Source organism: Carcharhinus amblyrhynchos, chromosome 7 (genome assembly GCF_965287045.1).
Source record: "Carcharhinus amblyrhynchos chromosome 7, sCarAmb.v2.hapA, whole genome shotgun sequence".
NCBI lineage: Eukaryota > Metazoa > Chordata > Chondrichthyes > Carcharhiniformes > Carcharhinidae > Carcharhinus > Carcharhinus amblyrhynchos.
In genome coordinates, this window is record NC_137330.1 from 50,809,979 (window position 1) to 50,835,095 (window position 25,117).

General features: G+C 41.7%; 1 protein-coding gene across 5 annotated transcripts in view; it reads right to left on the bottom strand.

The window, feature by feature from the left end:
• Positions 1-25,117, bottom strand: part of dtnba (dystrobrevin, beta a) — a 427,082-nt gene that overhangs the window by 259,595 nt on the left and 142,370 nt on the right. For all 5 annotated transcript variants that reach the window (XM_080192276.1, XM_080192275.1, XM_080192274.1 and 2 more), the window contains exons 8-9: positions 23,238-23,343; positions 19,675-19,841 (exon numbers count right to left, since the gene is read on the bottom strand). In XM_080192276.1, the coding sequence (XP_080048402.1) occupies positions 19,675-19,841; positions 23,238-23,343 (273 nt within the window). The remainder of the gene's footprint in view (positions 1-19,674; positions 19,842-23,237; positions 23,344-25,117) is intronic.

A 25,117-nucleotide genomic window follows, 5' to 3' on the forward strand; every position in this document is an offset into this window, starting at 1 on the left:
TTGACTAGTGCTTTGGACATCAACTTCCACAACTCTACTGCAATTTTCTGTATAAACTATGAACTCAAGGCCATTTATTTACAAAGGTATTTTGACCTTTTATTTTAGCTACATTTTTAATAAATTACCAGTTGCATATTGAAGGATTACAGAACAAGATGGTATATAAGGTGTGTCAGTTAAAATGAGATGTACAGAGTCTGAAATTCCAACAGTACAGTGACAGTACAACACTGGCCATAATGCTCCATTCCTGCATCTGTCAAATATGCCAGGCCAGATCATGAGAACATGGGAAAAGCATGCTGTCTATGCAAATCTAATCTACAATATGTCAGATCTATAACATGTGCTCTTTTTTCCTCAACTGTGGATTCCCATTTACAGTTGTCAACAGGGCCCTCAACAGCATGCAGTCCATCTTCCACGCCACAACCCTCACCCTCTCCTCTCTTTTCCAAAACAAGGATAGAGTCCCCCTTGTTCTCACATTTCACCCTAACAGTCTCCTCATGTGAAGTGTAATCTTCCACTAACTTGCTCCAACTCCAGCACAATGCCACCACCAAATACATCTTCCCTTCTCTCCCTGTCAGCATTCTGCAGAGACTGGGATTACCTAGTCCACTTCTCCACTATATCCAACACCTCTCCTGTCACTCATGGCACCTTCCCATGCAATCACAGAAGGTGCAACACCTGTCCCTTTACCTCTTCTATGCTTAACATCTAAGGTCCAGAACATTAATTCCAGGTTAAGCAGCGTTTCACTTGCATCTCATTCAATTTGGTGTATTGCATTCGCTGCTCCCAATATGGTCTCCTCTGTATTGGAGGGGCCAAACCTAGACTGGGTGATCGCTTTGCTGAGCACCTTTGGTCTGTGTGCAATCAGGACCTTGACCTTCTGGTTGCTTGCCATTTTAACAGACAATCCTGCTCCCATGCCCACATGTCTGTCTTTGGCTTGCTGCAACTTTTCAGTAAAGGTCAATGCAAACTGGAGGAACAGCATCTCATCTTCCAGTCAGGTACTTTACAGCCTACCAGCCTCAACATCGAATTCAAATTCAGATGATTTGCTCCACCTACCTCAACCACTTTGCTTTCATTCTATTTTATTAATTTTTTACTGTTTTCTACTTTCTTCATTACCTCCCCCAACTCTTTCCCTGTATTTTATCCCCCTGACAGTACAGCCAGGAAAAATATTATCTACAGTTTGAACAGTAGGGTCACACTATCACTTAGTGCCAACTCCCTGGCTCCCAAATATCTCTGACAATATCTAAGAAAGTTAAATAACCTCATCAGGATCATCAAGGAAAGCTATCTGCTCCCCTGAATATTCCTCGCAGTCTCTTCATTTGCATGGAACGCCTTCAGTCATTAACATGAGTGTTCAGGGACTATACCCTCAAACTGTGATCCTACCCCTATACTCTCACTGCCAGCTTGAAATGTGGAAAATAAAATACCACAGATGCTGGATATCTGAAGTAAAAAACAAAGTGCTATAAGTACTCAAGCTGTGAAGAGAGAAACAGCATTAAAGTTTCAGGGCCAGGACCTTTCATCCTGACACATTAACTCTGTTTGTGTATCCACAGATGCTGCTGGAACTGGTGAGAATTTCCAGCACTCTGTTTTCACACTAACTAAACTGTGGTTTTGTTCATGATGTGCTTCAACTCGCAACACCAACCCACTCATTATTTTTGCCCCCCAAGAGCCTGCTGTGTCAAATTGGAATTATTACATTTTCCATGTTGAGCTACAGTTACTGCAAATGAAAAGCTGCCGGCATCAGAACAGCTTTAGGCAATAGTACAGTGATGGGTACAGATCCCAATGGTTATACGAATGCATAATGCTCACCAAATATTCTGCTTCCATGAGGTCCAAAACCCTGTTGCCATCAACCAAAGACTGACACAAACTAGCCCTCTCAATTGCTTTCTCTGCTCCACTGGCTGCTTCAAGCACTCCAAGCTCCGTGTTACTCCCATTGTATTTCCCTGCTTGACACCCCAGGCTCAGTATTATTCCATTTTTACCACCTCCTGCCTGCTTTTGTAATCCCATTCTCTGTGTTACTGCCATTCCCCACTGCTTCAGGCACCCCAAGCTCAGTGCTACTTCCGTTGTACTTCCCTGTTTCTGTCATCCCGTGCACAGTATTATTCTCATTAAACTCTCCCTGATTCTGCAGTCCCACACTCTGTGTTACTCTCACTGTATATCCCCCATGTGGATGTACATGATCTAGTTCTATTGTGAACAGCAAAGTGTGCTCAAAGTATGATAGGTTCAGGGTCACTGGACTGTGGAAGAGATTCCTGCAGCACAAGTAACAAATGGAAATTTCTAAACAGTGTTAGAGGGAATTAATGAATACAGTTTATTACAACAATTTTTTTTAAGAACAAATAGTGAATCTGGGTTATTTAGAGATTTCTTTCATGGGTTAAATATCTTGCCATAAGGGACCAGGGAATTAATGTAAAACTGTTACAAAGTTGAAGTAAAATTCCACAATCAGGAAACCAGAACATGCTGACATAACAGCATGGTTAACATCGAGCTAGTACTGACCTCTGTACCACCTCAAACTAGTAGTGCAATTCCAAACATAGTAACAAGAGGTTAGAAAGCCAGATAATTAGAGCAACAGACACCCTGCCTCATCGTATCTGTAAATCATTTTAATATGAATCAATGCTGGAATTCAGAACAATATACTGCTTACTTGATTTTTCACTAAATAAATAAATAAATGCAGCTTTCATGCAAACATCAGAGTCTGCCTCAGAGACTCTCCTCTGAAGTACTGCTTTCCTTTCATTGCATGAATAAAGCATAGCCTTCGAAGTCTCCTGTGGTTAGTTTGTAGGAAATCCGTGACAACAAGAGGAAGGAAATACAGATCCAGGAATGGATCAAATTGAAAAAGACCTAGCAGAATTTTAGTGTATTTATAAAGTCTTAAGTTAAGGCTTATTAGTCCAAAGTTTGGAATATGACTTTAATTCAAAGCACTATTGAATTGGGAATCTGTGTTGCCCTGAAAGGGACAATCACCACAAGGTCACAGGTTGTAACTGCCCCAAGATACACACCATGTCCCTGATAGCATTCAGGATCATTTCCACCTCTTCCTATTCTTGTTAGGTACCTGAATCAGGCATCCTCCAGTTCTCTAAATCTTAAGTGCAGGCTGCCTGGGTCTCACTTCTTCCATCATTCCATCCATTTAAACAGGGACAAGCCAGGTCCCACTCGAATGCTTTCCAGTCTATTGAAACTGAACGTGTGCTGCCATGTAAACCACAAAGCACTTCTCTTGAATTCCCAACCATCAATTGGTAGTTTGTGAACCTCAGGCATATTTCACACCTGGAGCTCTCCAGGATCATAAAAAGAAAGCTGACTCCACAAACGTGCACTCGTCATTGTGCCTGAGGGCAGTTAGTGCTCTTCTCTCAACAGTCACCCTTTCTCAGACAGGAGGAACAGAAAATTCTGGCTCAACTTTGGTAGTTCTGATAATGATGTTACTTTTTTTTTTAAATGGAAAATGGTTTTGTTAAACTACAGAGTCAAAACATGAATTTCTGTTCAGTTAACTCTCATGTTTTCCGAAACCAAAAAGGCCTTAAAGACAAATCCATTCACATCAACATCACCAAGTTTTGAGAGAAAATGCATTACCATCTTACACAAGCTGATGTTAACATCATGGAAAAACTCAACTGAAACCATGCATGAGATATAAATGCAAGGTTAAAGTCCAACAGGTTTATTTGGTAGCACGAGCTTTCAGAGCACTGCCCCTTTATCATCTACCAAATAAACCCGTCTGGCTTTAACCTGGTGTTGAGACTTCTTACTGTGCCTACTCCAGTTCAACACCAGCATCTCCACATTACAAATGCAAGCACACAGATTTTCATAATATCTGCCGCAAAATGGGAATAGGACAGAGATGAACAAAATAGCTTGATGATGCAGAGAATAATGCAGCTTTCCAGCTGATCATAACAAACAACAATATTACTCCCAGTGATTACTGAATTTCCTCTGGCTCATAATGGCAACTTCATAATACCACTTATGTCACTTAATATCACTTATCTCACCATGACAACAGAAGAGAGAAACTGTCAAAGCTTCGAAACAAAAGGAGACAAACCTGTTGGAGTTTTCTGAGTGCATTAAGCTCTGATTGATAGTATGCTTGGATTTTCAGATGGCTTTTGATTAAGTCTCCCAAAGGAGGTTACAAAATTAAAGCACATAGGATAGAAGGTAATAGATGGCATGAATTACCGAATGACGAACAGGCAGAAAATTAAAAAAATTAAAAAAACTAAAGGGCAGGACCTCTAGGGTGGCACTGTCTGGGTTGCTGCCCAGTATGAGCAGGGCTAAGAATGACGAGATCATGCAGTTGAATGCATGGTTGAGGGACTGGTGTAGGGTAGAGGGGTTTACTTATGTAGATCATTGGGAGGTGTTTAGGAAAGAAAGGCAACTGTACAGGAGGGGTGGGGAGGATTTGAACGGGAGGGGGACTAGTGTCTTAGCAGGGAGGTTGGCTGGGGTGTTCAGGAATGATTTAAACTAATAGGGAGGGGGGGTGGGGAGGTGGCTGGGAGAGAGACGGGTGAAAGGAAAATTATAAGGGAGAAGGTGGTTCCGAGGGACATTTGTGGGTTGAACTGTGTCTGTTTCAATGCTAGGAGTGTGGCAGGGAAAACGGATGAGCTTAGGGCCTTGATGTTTGTGAGGCAGTTGGATGTGGTGGCTGTAACGGAGACGTGGTTACGGGAAGGGCAGGACTGGCAGCTGAATGTTCCTGGGTACAGGTGTTTTAGGTGTGACAGAGGAGGGTTGAAGAGAGGTGGAGGGGTGGCACTGTTAGTCAAGGAAAACATCACAGTAGTGCAGAGGGAGGGCGATATGGAAGAGATAGGGATTGAGTCGCTGTGGGTGGAGTTGAGGAATAAAAAGGGGGAGATCACACTGCTAGGGGTGTACTATAGGCCACCCAACAGCCCAAAGTCAGTGGAGGAGGGAATTTGCAGGGGCATTTTGGACAGGTGCAGAAAGAATAGAGTGGTTGTAGTGGGTGATTTTAATTTTCCCGGAGTGAATTGGAGGGGGCCTAGAGCTGGGGGTACGGAGGGAGAGGAGTTTGTGAAATGTGTTATGGAAGGGTCGCTAGAACAGTATGTAACTTGCCCGACTAGGGGAGGGGCTATACTGGATTTAGTGTTGGGAAACGAGCCAGGGCAGGTGGGTGATGTAGAGGTAGGCGAACATGTGGCGAACAGTGACCACAAGTCCGTCTACTTTAGGATAAAAATGGAAAGGGACGAGTGCCGTCCAAGCGGGAGTGTGCTGAACTGGGGAAAGGCGAGCTATGGCAGGATTAGGAGGGAGCTGCAGCAAACTGACTGGGAGGGACTGTTAGCTGGCAAGTCCACGGTTGGCAAGTGGGAGGCTTTTAGGGACAAAATGAAATGGTTGCAGGGGAGGTTTGTTCCGGTTAAGCAAAAGGATGGGAAAGGTAGGATTAGAGAGCCGTGGATTACGGGGGATATTGAAGACTTGGTTAGGAAGAAGAGGGAGGCGTATGATAGGTCAAAACAAATGGGTACGGAGTGTGCGCTGGAGGAATATAGAGAGAGTAGGAGGGAGCTAAAAAGGGGAATTAGAAGGGCGAAGAGAGGGCATGAGATGGCTTTGGCCGGTAGGATTAAGGATAATCCTAAGGCATTTTATTCCTATATTAGAGGCAAGAGAGTAGTTAGAGGGAAAATTGGTCCTCTTAGGGACAAGAGTGGAGAGTTGTGTATTGAGTCGGAGGGAATGGGGGAGCTCCTGAATGAATACTTTGCGTCGGTATTCACGAAGGAGAGGGGTTCGGAATCGTGCGGTCTCTTGGAGGGAGCGGAGGTTCAGTTGCAGGATATAGTTATTACGAGAGAGGAAGTGCTAGGGCTTTTAGGTAGCGTAAGGACGGATAAAGCTCCGGGGCCTGATGGTATTTATCCCAGGCTGCTTAGGGAGGCGAAAGATGAAATTGCTGGGCCTCTGGCGCACATCTTTGTCTCTTCTTTGGACACAGGTGAGGTCCCAGAAGACTGGAGGGTAGCAAATGTGGTCCCGTTGTTCAAAAAAGGTAGTAGGGATAACCCTGGGAATTATAGGCCAGTGAGTTTGACGTCGGTGGTAGGGAAGTTAATGGAAAAAATACTTAGGGGTAGGATGTATGAGCATTTGGAGCGTTGCGATCTGATTAGGGATACGCAACATGGCTTTGTTAGAGGGAGGTCTTGCCTTACGAATCTGGTGGAATTCTTTGAGGAGGTGACAAAAACGGTTGACGATGGGAGAGCCGTTGATGTCATCTATATGGATTTCAGTAAGGCGTTTGACAAAGTCCCTCACGGTAGGCTGGTAGAAAAGGTTAAGGCGCATGGGATACGAGGCCAGGTAGTTAGGTGGATTGAGAACTGGTTGGGAAATAGGAGACAGAGGGTAGTTGTGGAGGGTACCTTGTCGGGCTGGAGGCCAGTGACCAGTGGTGTGCCGCAGGGCTCGGTACTGGGACCTCTCCTCTTTGTAGTCTACATAAATGACTTAGAAGAGGGAGTAGGTGGTGTGATCAGCAAGTTTGCTGATGACACCAAGATGGCAGGGTTGGCGGGTACAGAACTGGATTGTCAGGTGATACAACAGGATATAGATAGGTTGGTGCAGTGGGCAGATAGGTGGCAGATGGCATTTAATCCTGACAAATGCGAGGTGATGCATTTTGGAAGGAATAATGCAGAGAGGAGCTATGTGATAAAAGGTAGGCCGATTAGGAGTATAGACGTACAGAGAGACCTGGGAGTGCAGGTCCACAAATCCATGAAGGTTGTGTCACAAGTGGAGAACGTTGTTAGGAAGGCTTATGGGATGTTAGCCTTTATAGGAAGGGGCTTAGAGTATAAAAGCTGCCGTCTAATGCTTCAGTTGTACAGAACGTTGGTTAGACCGCATTTGGAGTACTGCGTCCAGTTCTGGTCACCTTATTACCGGAAGGACGTGGAGTCTCTGGAAAGGGTGCAGAGGAGGTTTACCAGGATGTTGCCTGGCATGGAGGGACTGGGTTACGAGGAGAGACTGAAGAGACTGGGGCTATTCTCCTTGGAAAGAAGGAGATTGAGAGGGGACATGATAGAGGTATATAAGATACTGAAGGGAATAGATAGAGTTAATAGTGAGAGACTGCTCCCTAGACTGGGTACGAACACAAGAGGTCATCACTTAAGGGTGAGGGGGGGGGGAGGTATAATTTGGAGGTAAGAGGAAGGTTCTTTACACAGAGAGTTGTGGGGGTCTGGAATGCGCTACCGAGTAGGGTGGTGGAGGCAGGCACGTTGGACTCGTTTAAGTTGCAGTTAGATAGGCATATGAGTGAAACGGGAATGGAGGGATATGGTAGGGGCTATTAAATAGGGTTAAACCTCGGGAGACACCAGAAGGGCAGGCTGTATAACTAATATGTTTTGTCTTTATTCCACAGGTGGAGGTCCACCTCGTGTCAAGCGAGGGGCATGCACACGGCGGGTTGTGCGTGGGCTGCTCTTGGAAGTCCAGGAGTGGCCTAGTACTTCATGTCGGTGTGTGTGCTTGATCCTGGACCGATAGACGGGCTCCACAACAGCTCAGTGACTAGCACTGCTAGCTGTGCAGATACATGGATTTGGGCCTGTGTCTGTGGGAGTTTGCGCATTCTCCCTGTGGTTGCGTGGGTTTCCTCCGGGCGCTCCGGTTTCCTCCCACACCCCAAAGATGTGCTCTTAGGCTAATTGGTTTCCACCAAATTGACACTATTTCTTCCCTGAATCTGACTGAGTAGGGTCCCATTCGTAGACATGCAGGGTAGAATAGGTGTAGGGCGATGCGGCGGCGCGGGCTCGTTGGGCCGAAGGGCCTGTTTCCCGTGCTGGGTTGTTCTTTGTTCTTTGTTCTTAAAACAGAGTAAACAGTGCATAAGCACTGCTACCTCTCAGCACCAGGGGCTCGGGTTCGATTCCTGACTTGGGTGACTGTCTGTGTGGGGTTTGCACATTCTCTCCAAGTCTGCATGGGATTCCTCTGGGTACTCTGGTTTTCTCCCACACTCCAAAGATGTGGGGGTTAGGTGGATTGGCCATTCTAAGTAGCCCCTTAGTTTCAGCGGGACTAGTTAGGGTTAATGCATGGGGTTGTTGGGATAGGGCCTGGCTGGGATTGTGTCAGTGCAGATTTAATGGGCTGAATGGCCTCCTTCCCCACTGTAGGATTCTATGATTCTAGTTTTGGCAGACTGAGACTAGTGGGCAATCATAAGAATCAATAATTGGGCCTCAGCTGTTCACAATATATGATAATCAATCAATGATTTGGATGCAGAAAAACAAATGTAATATTTCCAAGATTGCAGCTGACACAAAGCTGGTTGGGAAAATGTGTTGCAAGAAAGATGCAAAGTAGCATCAATAGAATTTAGACAGACCAGGCGAGTGGCAAGAACACGGTAAATGGAATCTAATGTGGAAAAATGTAAGATTATCCACTTTGGTAGAGGAACAGATACATAGAGTATTTCTAAAATAGTAAGAGATTAGAAAGTGTAGATGTTCAAAAGGACATGGGTGTTCTCATGAATACGCCACTGAAGGCTAACATGCAGCTGCAGCAGGCATTCAGGAAGGCTAATGGCATGTTGGCCTTTAAGGCAAGAGGGTTTGAGTACAAGAACTCAAATGAGGCCTGTATTCTTACAGTTTAAAGAATGAAGGATGATCTCATTGAAATAGATAAAATAGACAGAGTAGATGCAGATAAACTATTTCTACTAGTTGGGAAGTCCTGAACCAGGAGACACAGTTTCAAAATAAAGGGGAAGCCACTTAGGATTGAGTTGAGGAGATATTGTTTTACTCAGAAAGTTAAGAACCTTTGGAATTTTCTACCCCAGAGGATGTAAGAGTTCCATCATAACTAGAGATTGACAGTTTAAGTGTCAATGACGCAAAGGATATGAGAAGAGTGCTGGAAAAATTAGCCATGATCATACTGAATGGCAGAGCAGGTTCAAAGGGCTGAATAACCTGCTTCTTCTCCCATCTTCCTATGAGGTGTAACTTTCTCGCAACCTTTCTATTAATTGGAACAATGGCCAACAAGGAGAAACTCATCCCAACACATGAGCTGATACTATTATCCTGAATATCACTGTCAGCAAATGCAACAAAAAACCATCCAACTCTTATCTTTAGTAACGAACTAGAAATTGCTGAAAAAAATTAAAAAGGCAGTCTTGTAGAAGAGTGTGAAGGAATCGGATGAATGCTTCGCCCCTTTTGTGCCCTCTAATTTTCTTGAAGTAAGCTGATGATTTGAATAAGTGCTCAGCACTTGAAATGTTTTCATGCGACTGTACAAATGCGGTAATAACTCCCACTTGTGTACAATCTGCACAAAAGACTTTCAGATGGCCACACAATTAACGTACAGGATTGTTTGCCTCAGAAATTAACTCAGATTGCAGAATGCACATAGATTAGTGTGTAACAATTACTGGAATTTAATCAAAGAGGTGGTACTGAACAAAATACACAAACATAAGACAGACAACTCACTCTACCTTAGGGTTTACATTCAAGGATCATGCTGAACATGTATACATACAAATTAGGGGCAGGGGGACATAGGTTAAGTGTGTGGGCAAAGGTGTGGCGAATAGAGTATAAGGTGGACAAGTGTGAAATGGTTGTTTTGGCAGGAAATATTTGAAAGAAGCATATTAGAGACCATTTGGCTCTTTGAGTTTGCTCCACTATTTCTCAGATCGCGGCTTGTAATCTTGACACCACATTCCTGCCTACCCCCATAACCTTTCACCCCCCCCCCCTTTGTTAATCAAGAATTTATCTAGCTCTGCCTTAAGAATATTCACAGATGCTGCTTCCACTGCATTTTAAGGAAGAGAGTTCCAAAGACTCATGACCCTCAGGGTAAGAAATTCTCATCATTGTCCTAAATGGGTGACCCTTTATTTTTAAACAGTGGCCCCTAGGATGAGATTCTCCCACAAGAGGAAACATTCCCTCTGCATTAATCATTTCAAGATCCCTCAGGATCTTTAAGGTTTCAATCAAGTCGCCTCTTTCTCTAACCTCCAGCATACACAAGCCTTGCCTCTCCAACCTTTCCTCATAAGCCAACTGCTGTTCCTGGAATTAATCTTGTAAACTTTCTTTGAACTGCTTTTAATGCATTTACATCATTCCTTAAAATAAAGAGATCAATGCTATAGCCAGCACTCCAGATGCGGTCTCACCAATGCCTTAGAAAACTGAAGCATAACCTCGCAACTTTTTCAATCAATGTCCCCTCGCAATAAATGACAACATTCGATTAGCTTTTCTAATTACTTGTGCTGCCTGCATACTAGCCTTTCGTGATTCATGCACGAGGACAGCCAGATCCCTCTGAATTTCAAAGCTCTGCAATGTCTCTAATATGCTTCTTTCAAATATTTCCTGCCAAAACAACCATTTCACACTTGTCCACCTTATACTCTATTCGCCACACCTTTGCCCACACACTTAACCTATGTCCCTCTTTTGCCTCCTTACGTCTGCTTCACAGTTTACTTTCCTACTTATCTTTAGTCTTGTCAGCAAATTTCACCACCATACCTCAAGTCCCTTCATCCAAGTCATTTACATAAATTGCAAAAAGTTGAGGTTCCAGCACTGATCCCTATGGCACCCCACTCATCACATCTTGCAAATCTGAAAAAGACACATTTATGCTTCTCTGCAGCTAAGGAGTACAAGGGATACGGGGTGGGGGAGCTGGCATCAGGCTATTGAGTTGAATGATCAGCCATGATCATAATAAATGGCGAAGCAGTTTTATTGTGGTGTATTAGTCAATATTATACTACCAGATGGAGTGCACGCTAAGCCTTTCATCCAAGGAATGGGAGGTGCAGTGCACCCAGGTTTAAATGCATTCAGGATTAGAGGGATAAACACCTTTTCTTGTTGGCTAATCGCAAATAAGTTCTGTATGAACACAAACTGATAGCACAACATTCACAATGTTAGATAGCAGCAATGTTAACATACTCTCAGCAACTTTACATCCCACGTTTCTCTTGGTTCCCTATTTATTTTCCTTTCCTTTAACTTCAGGAATGACCTTACCCTTCCTTTTGCCTGCCTCTCTTCTCTTAAGAACCTCCCAGTTTACTCACTCTGGTTATTTCACAACATTGGCCTTCGCTACAATTTAATGTTTGATTTAACAGGATGAATTGCAACTGCAATCTTATCAACATAAAATGTTATCACACAGAAACACAACACCCAGCCCACAAACTCTCCACCAGTTTCTCTCCCCAGATGAGCCATGCAGTCTAATCCCACTCTCCTTGCTTCCCAGAGGCAAAAAAAAATTGTTGTTAACTACTGAAGTATTAATTATACTTCTAATGGGGGAAAGCTGGGTGATTTGAAATTGCTGAGGGATTTGGGAACTCAGATTCATAAGGCATTAAATACATCACCTCAAGTAAATGAGATCATAGAACAGCAAATGGACCACTGAGCTTTGTGTCAAGAGGTGTGGAATATAGAAAGGCAAGATGTAATGGTGAATATATAAAACCTGAGTGAGACTGCAGTTGGAATACCGAGTGCAATTTATACTCCAGACTATAAGATGCTAAAGCAATAGGGACAGTTAGGTGCAAATTCAGGGAGAAATCACCTGACAGGAAAACACTTAAATGGAAGACAGACTTGAAAAACTGAGGCTGTTTATATTAGAACACTGAAGGTAATAGGACAACTTGATAGCTGTATTTAAAATTGGAAAGTGAAGGGGCAGAGTCAAAATGAGGAAACTATTTCTAGTGGTTAAGAGGTGGAGAGTAATGGGGACATAAATTTAAAAAGTAATGCAATGAATTTAGGACAGAAAACAGCGGAAAACTTTATTTCCCAGAAGAGGAGTGAGAGATTGCAAAGCCCTCCAAAATTGGGAGAACAATCCCACAGACCATTGGGCAAAAGCCTGGCATAGTTATAATCACCAAATCATACCTCACAGACAACGGCCCAGCCAGCACCATCAGGGCAGACCCAGTAGAGGTGCTGACATAATGGTATAATGTAGCAGTTACCCAAGTTGATAACTCTTATGATCCCTGCTAATGTTACTACTGGACAGGAAGGTCCCAGAATGGAACCCTCACTCAGTAGACGATAACTTTTTCTGGTTTTTAGAAACCTGGATGAACAGAGTCACAGGACTGCTAATTAGATTTTTACAAAAAATTGAACATTTATTAAACATGAGAAGATGGACTATAACACATCATTCCTTCACCCCACCTAAAGCTTCACAAATGTACACAAATGTTTTAGGCAAACACAGCCCAACCGAATGTATCTTCTACTATATTGTTCTTAGCAACTACACAGAATCTGTAAACCAGCAGGTCAACTGTGATCACACCACACTCTAGAAACTAAGCAGCACACACCACCCAATACAACTTCTGTGGATTTCTGGTCAGGTCCTCCCAGATGATCACCACACTGTGAAATAACTGGTCTCACTCGAACTTTGGCTTCAAAATCTACTTCCAAAAATACACACTTTAGAATCTTTTCCCAAATAATGCATTATTTCAGGTGCTTTCACCACAAATCCACTTCCAGGATTTCAATCTCTCCTTTCAGTGTTATTCTGCTTTGCATTGCCTTGGTCCAACTAGGGACAAATGAGCTGAACTCGAGAGTGACTGCCTTTGATAGCTCTGCAAGAGTTCCTCAGTATAGTTTTCTAGGTCCAATCATTTTCAGCCGATTCACCAATGATGCTCACTGCATCATATAGTCAGAAGCGGAGATGTGCGTTAATGCCCACACAACGCTCAGCACCATTCACAACTCCTCAGATACTGAATCAGTCTGTGCCTCTACACAGCAAGATCTGGACAACATTCAGGTTTGGACTGCTCAGTGGCAACTGGAATTCACACCATACAAATGCCAGACAATGAACATCTCCAACAATACAGAATCTAAATATCTCCTACACTATCAACAGCCTTGGTGTTATCATTGACCTTAAACTGAAGTGGAACAGCCAATTAATATGGTGTCTATAGGAGCAGGTCAGACACCAAGGATTCCTCAACAAGTAACTGGCCTCCTGATTTCCAAAGCCTGCCCATCATCTACGAAGCACAAATCAGGAGTGCGATGAATACTCTCCACTTGCCTCGGCAAATGCAGTTCCAACAACACTCTTGAGAAACTTGACACCATCCAGGACAAAGCACTCTGCTTGTTGGCACCTATACACCATCTTCAACATTCACTCCCTCAACCCTGGCAGTACAGTGGCAGGTAGATTGAACCAGGGCAGTTAATGGTAGGGCATTGGGGAGAGTTACAGAATAAAGAGATCTAGGGATACATGTTCATAGCTCCTTGAAAGTGGAGGCACAGGTGGACAGAGTGAAGAAGGCATTCAGCATGCTTGGTTTCATTGGTCAGAACACTGAATACAGGAATCGGGACATCTTGTAGAAGTTGTACAAGACATTGATAAGGCCACATTTGGAATACTGTGTGCAGTTCTGGTCACCCTATTATAGAAAGAATATTATTAAACTAGAAAGAGAGTGCAGAAAAAATTTACTAAGATGCTACCGGGACTTGATGATTTGAGTTATAAGGAGAGGTTGGATAGACTGGGACTTTCTTCTCTGGACCGTAGGAGGTTAAGGGATGACCTGTAGAGGTCTATAAAATAATGAGAGGCATACATAAGGTAGATAGTCAATATCTTTTCCAAAAGGTAGGGGAGTCTAAAATCAGAGGGCATAGGTTTAAGGTGAGAGGGGAGAGATACAAAAGTGTCCAGAGGGGCAATCTTTTCATGGAGGGTAGTGAGTGTCTGGAACAAGCTGCCAGAGGTAATAGTAGAAGCAGGTACAATTTTGTCTTTTAAGAAGTATTTAGATAGTTACTTGGGTACAATGGGTATAGAGAGATATGGGCCAAATGTGGACAATTGGGATTAGCTGAGGGGCTTAAAAAAAGGCTGGCATGGACAAGTTGATCCAAAGAACTTGTTTCCATGCTATAAACCTCTATAATTCTATGACTATGACTGTTCATTTGTGGGATATGGGCATCACTGGTTAGGCCTGCCTTTGTTGCACATCCCTAATTGCCTTTGATCTGAATAGCTCACAAGGCCATTTCACAGGGCATTTAAGCACCAATCACATTGTTGTAGTCTGAAGTCACACATAGGCAAGATCAGTTAAGAATGGCAGATTTCCTTCCTTAAAAGGACGTTAGAGAACCAGATGGGTTTCTACAACAATCAACAGCGTTTCATGGTCATCAGTAGACTTCTGATTCCAGATTTTTATTGAATTGAAATTTCACCATCTGCTGTGGTGGGAAACAAACCTGGATCTCCAGAGGATTACCCTAGGTCTCTGGATTACGAGCTCAGTAATAATACCACTACACCACCACCTCCCTGGCCAGGAACAGCTAAACAGCTGCTTTCAGGTAATAATATCTATATAATAATAAGTTTGCAATAGATTTAATCTCCAAAAAATGGAGCAAGATTTTTCTGCTCATATTCATACACAAAGAAAATAAGTAGAAGGTTCTTCAAATGTTGACATTAGAGAAATCTAAACATTATTTCCTATTCATATTTTTCCATCTTTTCCTACCATATTTTCCTGTTCCTTCAGCATCACCCAGTGGTGAAAAGCAGAATGAATTCTGAAATTCAAAGTCAATGCCACAATATATTTCATCAAATTCATCTTATTCATTCTTATGTTCCAAATACATTCGTTCAGTAGCCATTATTTACTATTTAGCTGGGATTGTTTAGTCTAAGTTTATTTGTTTATTAGTCTCAAATAAGGCTTACATTAACAATGCAATGAAGTTACTGTGAAAATCAAGTCGCCACACTCTGGCGCTTAACGGGTACATTGAGGGTGCATTTGGCATGGCCAGTCCATCTAACATGCACATCTTTGGACAGTGGGAGAAAACTGGAGCACCCAGAGGAAACCCACGCAGACACAGGGAGAATATGCAGACTCCACATTGGCAGTGACTTAAGCCGGGAATCAAACCCGGATCCCTGCTGCTGCGAGGCAGTAATGCTAACCACTGTGTCACCGTGCCACCCCTATGTGACCAACATTAATGACTTGTTGGTAGAGCATCGCCTGCTGCTGCTGCTGCTAAAACATAACATCATTTTCTTTTCAATGTTTGACAGGTTTCTGCAAGCAGCAAAATTTCTAAAGATTACTCACAAAATTAATAAATTTCAGAAACTTCAACTGACATGTGTCAGCTTGGCCAAGTGGAAAGGCTCTCCATTTTAGGTCGAAAGCTTATGGGTTCCTGCTCCTGATCCTCATTCCCAGACACCAGTTAGTATTTCACTGCAGCGCTAACAAAAGTGCTGTTTTGCTGCATGTGCCAATTTGTGGATGAAACATTAAAACGGAATCTCACCTTCCTGTTAAGGTGGACATGAAAAATTCCACAGCACTACTCAATACAGTACAGATGTGTCCCACCCCAAAGCTGACATTTATTCCTGAATCGATAACTCAAAACAGATTGACTGGTGATTTACCTCACAGCTATCTGGCTGCCGTGTAGGCCGACAAAATAGGTGACAACCTATCAAAAACAGTAGTGAATGATAAGGATCCAATTTTGACGTTTTTCTTTCAGACTGAATGTAATATCATGTGTTGTTTCTGCGCATAATTTCAGGAAATTGGCTCCAGATGTGCACAGATAAACAAAGAGCTTTCAAAAACAATCAATTGTCTGTGAAGCACTGGGTCAATCCTGAGTACATAAATGATGGTCCATAAATGTTCTTCTTCACTACTACCCAAAAGCTCAGGACATAATGGATGCATAATGAAGGAAGATGTACACAGCATATCAGTGATTGGCAAAGTTAGATTCATTGAAGAAAACATGTAAAGCCAAGAGCAAAGGGTTATTGCAACAGAGGGTTCCTTGCTTAATGAAGCTATTATGTTACACCTATCCTCATTCATGATCTCTTCTCAAATGTTAGGAAGTCTACTTGAAGATCTGGCAGACTTCTATCTCAAACCTATACTCCTTGCTCTTGCCTAGATTGGATGACAAAAGCTCCCAATTGCATGATGAAACATTAGGACTGACTTAGGTTCTGAATTCAACCTGTAATTTCTTGATGGTATAGAAATAGAGATAGTGGGTAAAGATTCTGAACCATGATAAGTTACCAGGGATGTATGCAATAAGTTCAGCAGTGTAGCACAGCCACGAGCAATTATGTACCAGGTTCAGCTCTTAGAAAAATGTCAAGCTCTTTGTTTATCTGTGCACATCTGGAGCTGATTTCCTGAAATTACGCACAGAAACAACACATGATGTTACATTTGGTCTGAAAGAAAAACATCAAAATTGGATCCTTATCATTCACGACTGAAATTGTCTTTTGGATTCATTTTAATGAATAAAGTACAATATTTACATCTGTATATTTCTGACTTGGCTTTTTATAATAAAAATACAACGAAACTCACAGAGAAGTTGAAACATTAATTGAAGTAAATTATTCCATTACTATCAGTATCTCATTCAGAATAATTTGCAATAATTCAAAAAAATCATATTGGTTATTTGCAAAAAGAATAGTAACTCAGACCAATTCATTGATTAACTTGTATATTGGCAATTGTGACATGTTGGCATATAACTTCTATGTTGGAGTGTGTGAGGGGAGGACACTGGGACAGTCAGCAGCATTTAGACCAGAGTGTGAGAGGAGATTGTGAACAGCATGAGAGTGGAGTGAGAAAACTGCATGTGAAAATAGCGCTGATAGGTTGGCAAGTTAAATCTGATTGGTCAATACAGGATACACCAGGGAACCATTATCTCCCATGCTTTTGTTTAAGTTTAAAAAATTGCAATGTTTGGGCATGTTTATTTCATCTGTGAGGACAGGTCCCTAGCCTATGAGTAGATGTAGCTTCCAGCATGTATAATTGAGCTACATTGCAAGTCTGACTATTGGCGTAATTCTTAGCACGCTCAGGATTATTCCTAGTCCTTCCTAGAAAAAAGTATTTTAAAATCAGGGACTGAGAAATGCATTTTCAGGGGGCAATTTAATTGTTGTGCACACATGTAGCAATAACCCAGTGGTAAGATCTGAATTTACTGGAAAATCTAAACTACAGATCCAAAACAGTTTGGATTTAGTCTGGAAACTAGAGAAGTTTTTGAACATTAACAACAGAAAACATCAATGAAGCAGTGTGCATCATTTTTTTTAGACCAAAAGATATAGGAGCAGAATAAGGCCAATCACCCAATCGAATCTGCTCCACCATTCAATCATGGCTGACAAGTTTCTCAATCCCATTCTCCTGTCTTTTCCTTACACCTTTTGATCCCCTTGCCAATCAAGAGCCTATCTCTGTCTTAAATATACTCAATGACCTGGCCTCCACAGCCTTCTGTGGCAATGAATTCCACAGATTCACCACCCTCTGGTTGAAATTTCTCCTCATCTCAGTTCTGAAGTGTCATCCCTCTATTCTGAGGTTGTACCCTCAGATCCCAGGCTCGCCGATAAATGGAAACATCTTTCCCACGTCCACACTATCCAGACCTTTCAATATTCTGTAAGTTTCAATGAGATTCCCTGTCATCTTTCTAAATTCCATCGAGTACAGACCCAGGGACCTCAAACACTCCTCATGCATCAAGCGTTTCTTGTCTGGGATCATTCTCCTGAACCTCCTCAGGACCCTCTGCAGGGTTGCAACATCCTTCCTTCAATACTGGGCCCAAAATTGCTCACAATACTCCAAATGTGGTCTGACCAGAGCATTATAAAGCCTTGGCTTTTAGTTTTTAGACAAACTTCAACCCTAGGTACAGAAACAATAAATACGCAATTCTTGATGAACTCTGATGATAATACTCAACTTGAACCTGGATCAATATGAGAAATATTTGGGCCATAACTAAAGATCATGATGCATCACGCCTATAGCTGCTCAACAACAGTGGTTTGCTCAAGCTTAAATTCAAATGCAACAAATGGTGCAAGATGATTTGGTGCAATGGGAGCATGTTGTTTTTGATACACTAGCCTTTCTAAAGCTGAACCCTGAACTATAGGAAATAAAGGCATTGCCCACAGTTGAATCAACTTTTCCAAATTAACATGATTATACCTTCAGCTCTGAGATATTACTAAGCATTTACCGTAATTGGCACATTTCAGAACAAAACAAGCAGATTTAATGTTGTGAATTTTACTTGGTTTGCACTCAAAATATACTCTGCACTAGAATGGCGTCTTTGAACTGACATTTGATATACTGTGCAATAATGTGCATCTTCCCATTTAGGGCCAAGTAAATCTGCATTAACTATTAGATTGCATCAATATTAGTAGCCTTAAACAATTTAAAAGGCATTGAAAATGATCTTCCTCATGGGTACCTATAGAAACATTTAAATAATTTCTTAAATTGACCAAGAATAAAAAAAAGTAGCTGACAAAAGCTTTAAAATTATGTTGTATTACCTTTTGCCCATCAAAATAAAAACAGATGCTGATCCAAATGAATTTTCAAACATAAGTGAGAACACACTCCAACTGAGTTTCACCAATTTGCAATTAAAATTTGCTATAATCAGGGAACTATTATGCTCCAAGCTTAACTTTCCTCTCTTGCTCATCTCAGCTCCAAACGTGCCATGTCATTTGCCTCTACTTCTCCCTGCATCCCCTCGTGAAAAAGCAGTAATCAGCATGGATTCAATAATTAGGGACCAGGCATAATTCCTGCTGGAGAGCCTACTTATAGGGTAATGCAGCCAATCTTGCTTGGACCTCGAGAAATCATTTGACAAGCTGTACGTTGATGATTAATAGCTGAGATTATAGGCCATGGATGATAGAAAAAATGTTTGAAAATAACAAACCAAGGACCATGATATATATGGGATTTTTCAGGGGTTTCCCCAAGGGTTGGATTTGAGACTGTTGCTATTTTTCACATCAGCTGAATTAGACAGGATGATGTTTAGTGCAGTTGCAGAAGTGTTACGCATAATCAGAATTCCCACATTTGCAACTGATAAGAAAATGGAAGCCAAGAGACAATGTAGATTCAGTCAGATCTGAACTTCCTACATAACTGTTAAACAGATGGCTCATAATTAAATGCGGCTTAAGTATGAATTATGAAAGGAACACAGAAGGGTGTACCTTTTCAATTCAATAGAAATCAGCTTGATATGCGCAGAAACAATCCAGTGGTACAGTAGATTGATTTAGAAAACTGCCACTACAACACTTAAATGTAGTAAGAAAATGCAAATAAGAGGCAGAGAGAATAACAATACAGACTCAAAAGCATGCTTCTTTCCTGCAAAGAATGATTTGGTTATCTAGATATGCAAGTAATTACTTACATCATAAAGCATACTTTTAACAAATGACGCGCATTCTTTCACTCACCCAAGAGGAGTGCTCCTTCATTTGATGCTGGTTGCTATGGGAGCCACTGGCATAACCCCGCCAAAAGCAGGTCTGACAAAGTTGGTAGTTGTGGCACTGCTGGCACCGGTACCGGAAACCCATCATGCTCTCACTGCGGCAGTACGAGCACTCCACCGGATGGAACACTGAATAGCAAAGTACAGGTCATCAACTAACAGCATTTGGTGCACTTCAGCATTTCTTTCCCCCATTTGCTTCACTGTATTAGAGACTTTTCATACAGCAGTGATTCACACTGTGCTCACTGTTACGGCCTAAACTTAAAAACAGAACTGCTGGTATTTTACAGCGTATTTGAAGACACATTTCTTGGATTAGAATTGCATGATTACTTTGTTTAATTGTATCCAGGACTGATGCTAAAATAAAGCACAATACTGTGATCAGTGTTTAACTGAAAGCCTGTGTGCATGGTCAGATTTTCAGAGAATCATAGAATCCCTACAGTGCAGAAAGGGGCCATTCAGTCCATCGAATCAACATGACCACAACCTCATCCAGCCCCTATCCCCCAATCCCACGTATTTACCCTGTTAATCCCCCTGACACTGGAGTCAATTTAGCATGGGCAATCAGCCTAACCCGCACATCTTTGGAGTGTGGGAGGAAACTGGAGCACCCGGAGGAAACCAAGGCAGACTTGGGGAGAACGTGCAAACTCCACATAGACAGTGACCTGAGGCTGGATCCCTGGCGCTGAGAGGCAGCAGTGCTAACCACTGTGCCACCCCTTAATCTGCACTACAGCAGTAGTTACATTTTGGAATGAGATTAAGGCAGACCATATTTTTCTCAAATCTCCAGAAAGTAACCATTTCACAACCTTTCTTAAAAAATGTGTAACCACTAAGTCTCCAGGCTAAGGATAAACAAGGTTGAAAAGATTGGCAAAGGGTAGCTAAGCATTAAGAAAGCTTACCAAATCTTCCTATCGAGGAAGATGCCAAGGCTCGCCATATTTAAAGATGGAAAAGCATTTCCTCACAACTTTAAAAGCTAACAAATGCCGGGAAATGTGATGATTACACAACCAGTTCCACTGAAGCATCAGTTAATAAATATTGATTACACAAACTTAAGTGATGTGAACATAAGAAACAAGAGCTGGATTCCACTGTTCAACTTATTCTGTCATTCAGTAAGATCATAATACTCCTACTTCTATTTCTTATTGCCTCTGCCAATGAAGGGGGTTGGGATGTAATGCCACCCCCACCCTCTCTAAGTCTAAATGTAGATGTTGGATGCTGAAACAAAAACAGAAAAATGTTGAAGAAACTCTGACAGCATCTGTGGACAAAGGATAGAGCCAGCATTTCTAGTCTGGATGACCTTTTGTCAGGGATGACCCTTCAGACCCTTTGGCCAGCCTAATGAGGGGTCATCCAGACTCAAAATGTTGACTCTACTCTCTTCCCTTTACGAGTCTGTCACATCCTCAGCAGTCCAGAATTTTTCCTTTTGCTTCCATTTAAAACATTTTTGATCTCCCTTTCCTTCTTGGAGGGGGAGAATTTCATAACATCACATTGACTTGCCTCGCTTGGCCTTACTGGTGACAACCATATTCCCAGCCACCTGGGCTTCATGTTTTGGAATTTCCTTCCTAACCTCCTTTGCTTCTTCACTGCCCTCTTCCCCCTTCAAAACTACCCTCCGGAACCACTTTTTGACCAAGCTTTCGGCCATCCCACCTGACTTTCCTTCTTTGATTCCAAGTCCATTTTTAGATTATGAAGTGCTTTAGAATTTTTTCCAGTGTTAAAGATGCTGGATGAATACAAGTTATTGCTGCTTTAATAAGCAACTGTTTTTTTCAGATTTCATTCATAGTTGATTTGGTGTATGATGCTGGAAGATAAACAATTTGATGGCAGGCTAGAAGGTCCTCTAAAAAAGGAGACTGTGTGTACATGTTGCAAATTTAAAGAACAATGTTGTTGCCACTCGCGCAAAATATTTGCAGAAATCATTTTCATTTAGAAATTTACAATTGCTTTGGGAACATGTTGGGTGGTAATTCTTTTCAATTACTTTTTCTTTCATGAACATTTATAGCTTCACAGTGCCTTGTGCTTATAACTAGATGTTATTTTTATCTCTGTGTAACGTTTTCCCTGTTAGTCTATTTGTCTGTAAACAATACATCTCAAATACTAATGAACAGATTTTAATTAAACTTGGTACACACACAGGATAACATTCTAGGGAAGATGCAAATCTAAATCCAGATCCTTGAGTTTTTTTAAAAGATCCATTAACATCAAGTGAAAGGACTAATTGGCTTTTTCATACAATACTATGGGTTGGTTTGTTTAGACTCCTAGTGATTGTTTTAGAATGTTATGGATTGCCTCAGCTGCAGTGATGCAATTTGTCACAGCTATCGAAATGTGAGCAGAGTTTTCAGAGCAGGTTGTCGGATGTAGATTGGCAAAGACTCCTCAGTGAGATGAAAGTTCTTAATAAAAATATATTTATTCAGCCTTGTAGTTAAGAGCATCAACCAGAAAGGGTTGCGTTAACACAGCTTGGTGGTGGCATGCACTCTATTAAGTGCCTTCTACACTTGTGTTCTTATGGATTTCTTTCTAGAATGAATTCACATTTGAGATGAGTCAAGAATTCCATCCACCACCTCACCCATTTTCCTGGATCAAAGGATGATGGGAGGTGCAGGGCAGAAACCTCCACAACAGAGACGGAGCCTACTGCTGCTTCGAGACAAGATGCATTCAGGTGTTGGTATTGCCAGAAATTGGAGAGTTGCAGCCTCTCTTCCACAAAAAAAAATTCCATTTGTTTTTGAACAAGACACGGTCCATTTTGATTAAGATCTGGGGCCAAAGAGAGGGAGGATGACCACAATAGGCTCTCCCCCTATATGATGGCCATTTGCAGGATTCCCACATATGCCCCATTACATTACTCTCTGCCCCTCTTCTGTCAATACCTGGATCAGCAGCAGTTCAGGAGACTGGCAGGGCAATCCCTGGGCCTGCATTTCTCATGGTAATTTAAATGTAGCAGGGCAGTCAGAGAGAAGTGACATTCATTCTGGTACCTACAATATCTTTGAGCCACAACTAATTATCTGTGCACTAGAGATTTTAATATCCAGAAAGCTATGAGTTTGGACATTTGATATTTTTCCCAGTAATGCCCAGCAGTTACTTGCACAGCTTAATACAATGTAAACATGCTCAAGACTGAGATCCAAGAGCTGAAGAAATGCATTAAGAAAATTGACAAAGACAAAACAAACAAAAAAAAAATCACACTTGGATGCTGAGACTGTCATAACATGCTTTTCATTGTGTTACGGTCATTAAGATCTCGTTCACGTGCAGTCTATATTTTTGTTTATTGATGCGCTGATAATATAGTGTATTTTATGATATAGTCTCTTACACACATTGGTCAGCACTGATTAAGTTGAGGTAAGGTGGCAACTCATTGTCATGACAAGTAGTTTCTAAATAAGTTAATGTTGCTATTGAATTGAAATTGTTCAGACTTACCATTTTCCACATTGGCAAGTCTGTGCATAAGTGGTAACCAGACCAGGCACTGTGGAGGAGGATCAGCCATCATTGTATCCAAAAACATATTTAAGGTAATTTTTTTCTGAAAATTAAGAATATGACTGTTTAGTTCCACATAGTTTAGCATGCTGTACAGGAAAAGTGTAATTTACCATGAAAGATAGCTTCCTATTTATCGATCGCTATGTACATTTACATACAAGACTGTAAAATGAATGATGTTCTCCCCTTTTGTTGGTTACGTCCCCTCAGTTTTCCCTCCCAACTAAACAATCACGCCATTCCATTCTTCTAATGTAGTTACTTCAATTCTGATTCAGTTACTTTGTTTTAAGGCAGGCAAGCCACAATTTTCACATGCAAACATTTGGTGTGCTTTTTTTAAAAATATTTCTGGTTGGCAGGTTCTTTCGAATGTAACAGTTATTTAGAGTAACTGAAACCCCAATAACTATTACATTGGGATGTATTTTAGCCTGCCTTGATCAAATTGGTGTTTTTCATTTGGGGCATTAACAAACAGCTAAACTGAAATGTCCTCTGTGTTATAGGTGTGTGTGTCAGTCAGAGCTGTAGTGGGACCTGAACAGAAGTGGACAGCACCCAGGTTACATGGTATGTCTTGGAGAAACCTTCCTCTGCCTCATCTGTGACTCACGACAGAGAAATAAAGGGTGTGATTTCCCTTGTTAGGAATCAGCAGCTCAGGCCTCCTGTCTACCTAGAAGTCAGGGTAAATTCAGTATGTAGCTCAGCTAAGGGACAGAACTGGTGAGTGCTGAGGTCCTAGCCAGAAGGACTTGGGGGAAAGAGGTCACTTCTCTCCCTAAGAAGCCTTTTTCTAAAGAGCTTGATCAGTTATTCATCTCTTTAAAAAAAAAATCACTGCCTGGGTGTTTGTACCCACAGTAAAAAGTCTGACAACACCAGGTTTTAGTCCAACCGATTTATTCGATAATAGATCCACAAGCTTTCGGGGTCCCCGAAAGCTTGTGGATCTATTATCAAATAAATCGGTTGGACTAAAACCTGGTGTTGTCAGACTTTTTACTGTGTTTACGCCAGTCCAACGCCGGCATATCCACATCATGTTTGTACCCATCCATACCATTCAAAGTGACAACAATAGGAAATGATGAAAAGTCATAGCTAGTCAGGAATCTCATGTTTCCAAAGATAAATTGCCTCAAAATGCTAATAAATGAGAGAAAGAATGGTTATACATTGCAGTCATCAATTTCCACATGAATATCCACAAGAGTTTCAGAGCATTTTGACAGAATTCATTTGGTACATAACCAATCATGCATTTCTCTGGTCAGAATATGAACTTTTAGCCCGATATGCAGAATAAGTCAAGTTTCCCCTCAGGCCAACAATAATAGATATATTCTCCCAACCAGAACGGTCAAAAAAGTCTCCAGCACTGCCGTGCACCACCCCGCCCCACACCCCCAGAGAAAGACTCGTGTTTATTTAGCACCTGCCATGATCTCAGGCTGTTCAAAAACCAATGAATTATTTTTCAAATTGTGGTCACATTTGTAACATTGGGGAATATGGCATCCAATTTATCCACAGGATCTGCCACACATAGCAATGAGATCAACGGCCAGATGATCCGGATATTTTAAAATGACGCCGACTGAGGGAAAAATCTTTGTCAGAACACCAGAAGAACTACCAGCGGTATTTTTTCTATTGAATAGTGCTTTGGAGTTTCTTCTTGCACCCACCTGAGATGGAGACTGAAGTCTTGATTTAATATCTGAAAGAAGGCATCACAGACAATGCCTCACTACTAAAATTATACCTTCAAATCTCAAGACGAGACCCCTCATGACTTAGAACTGCAT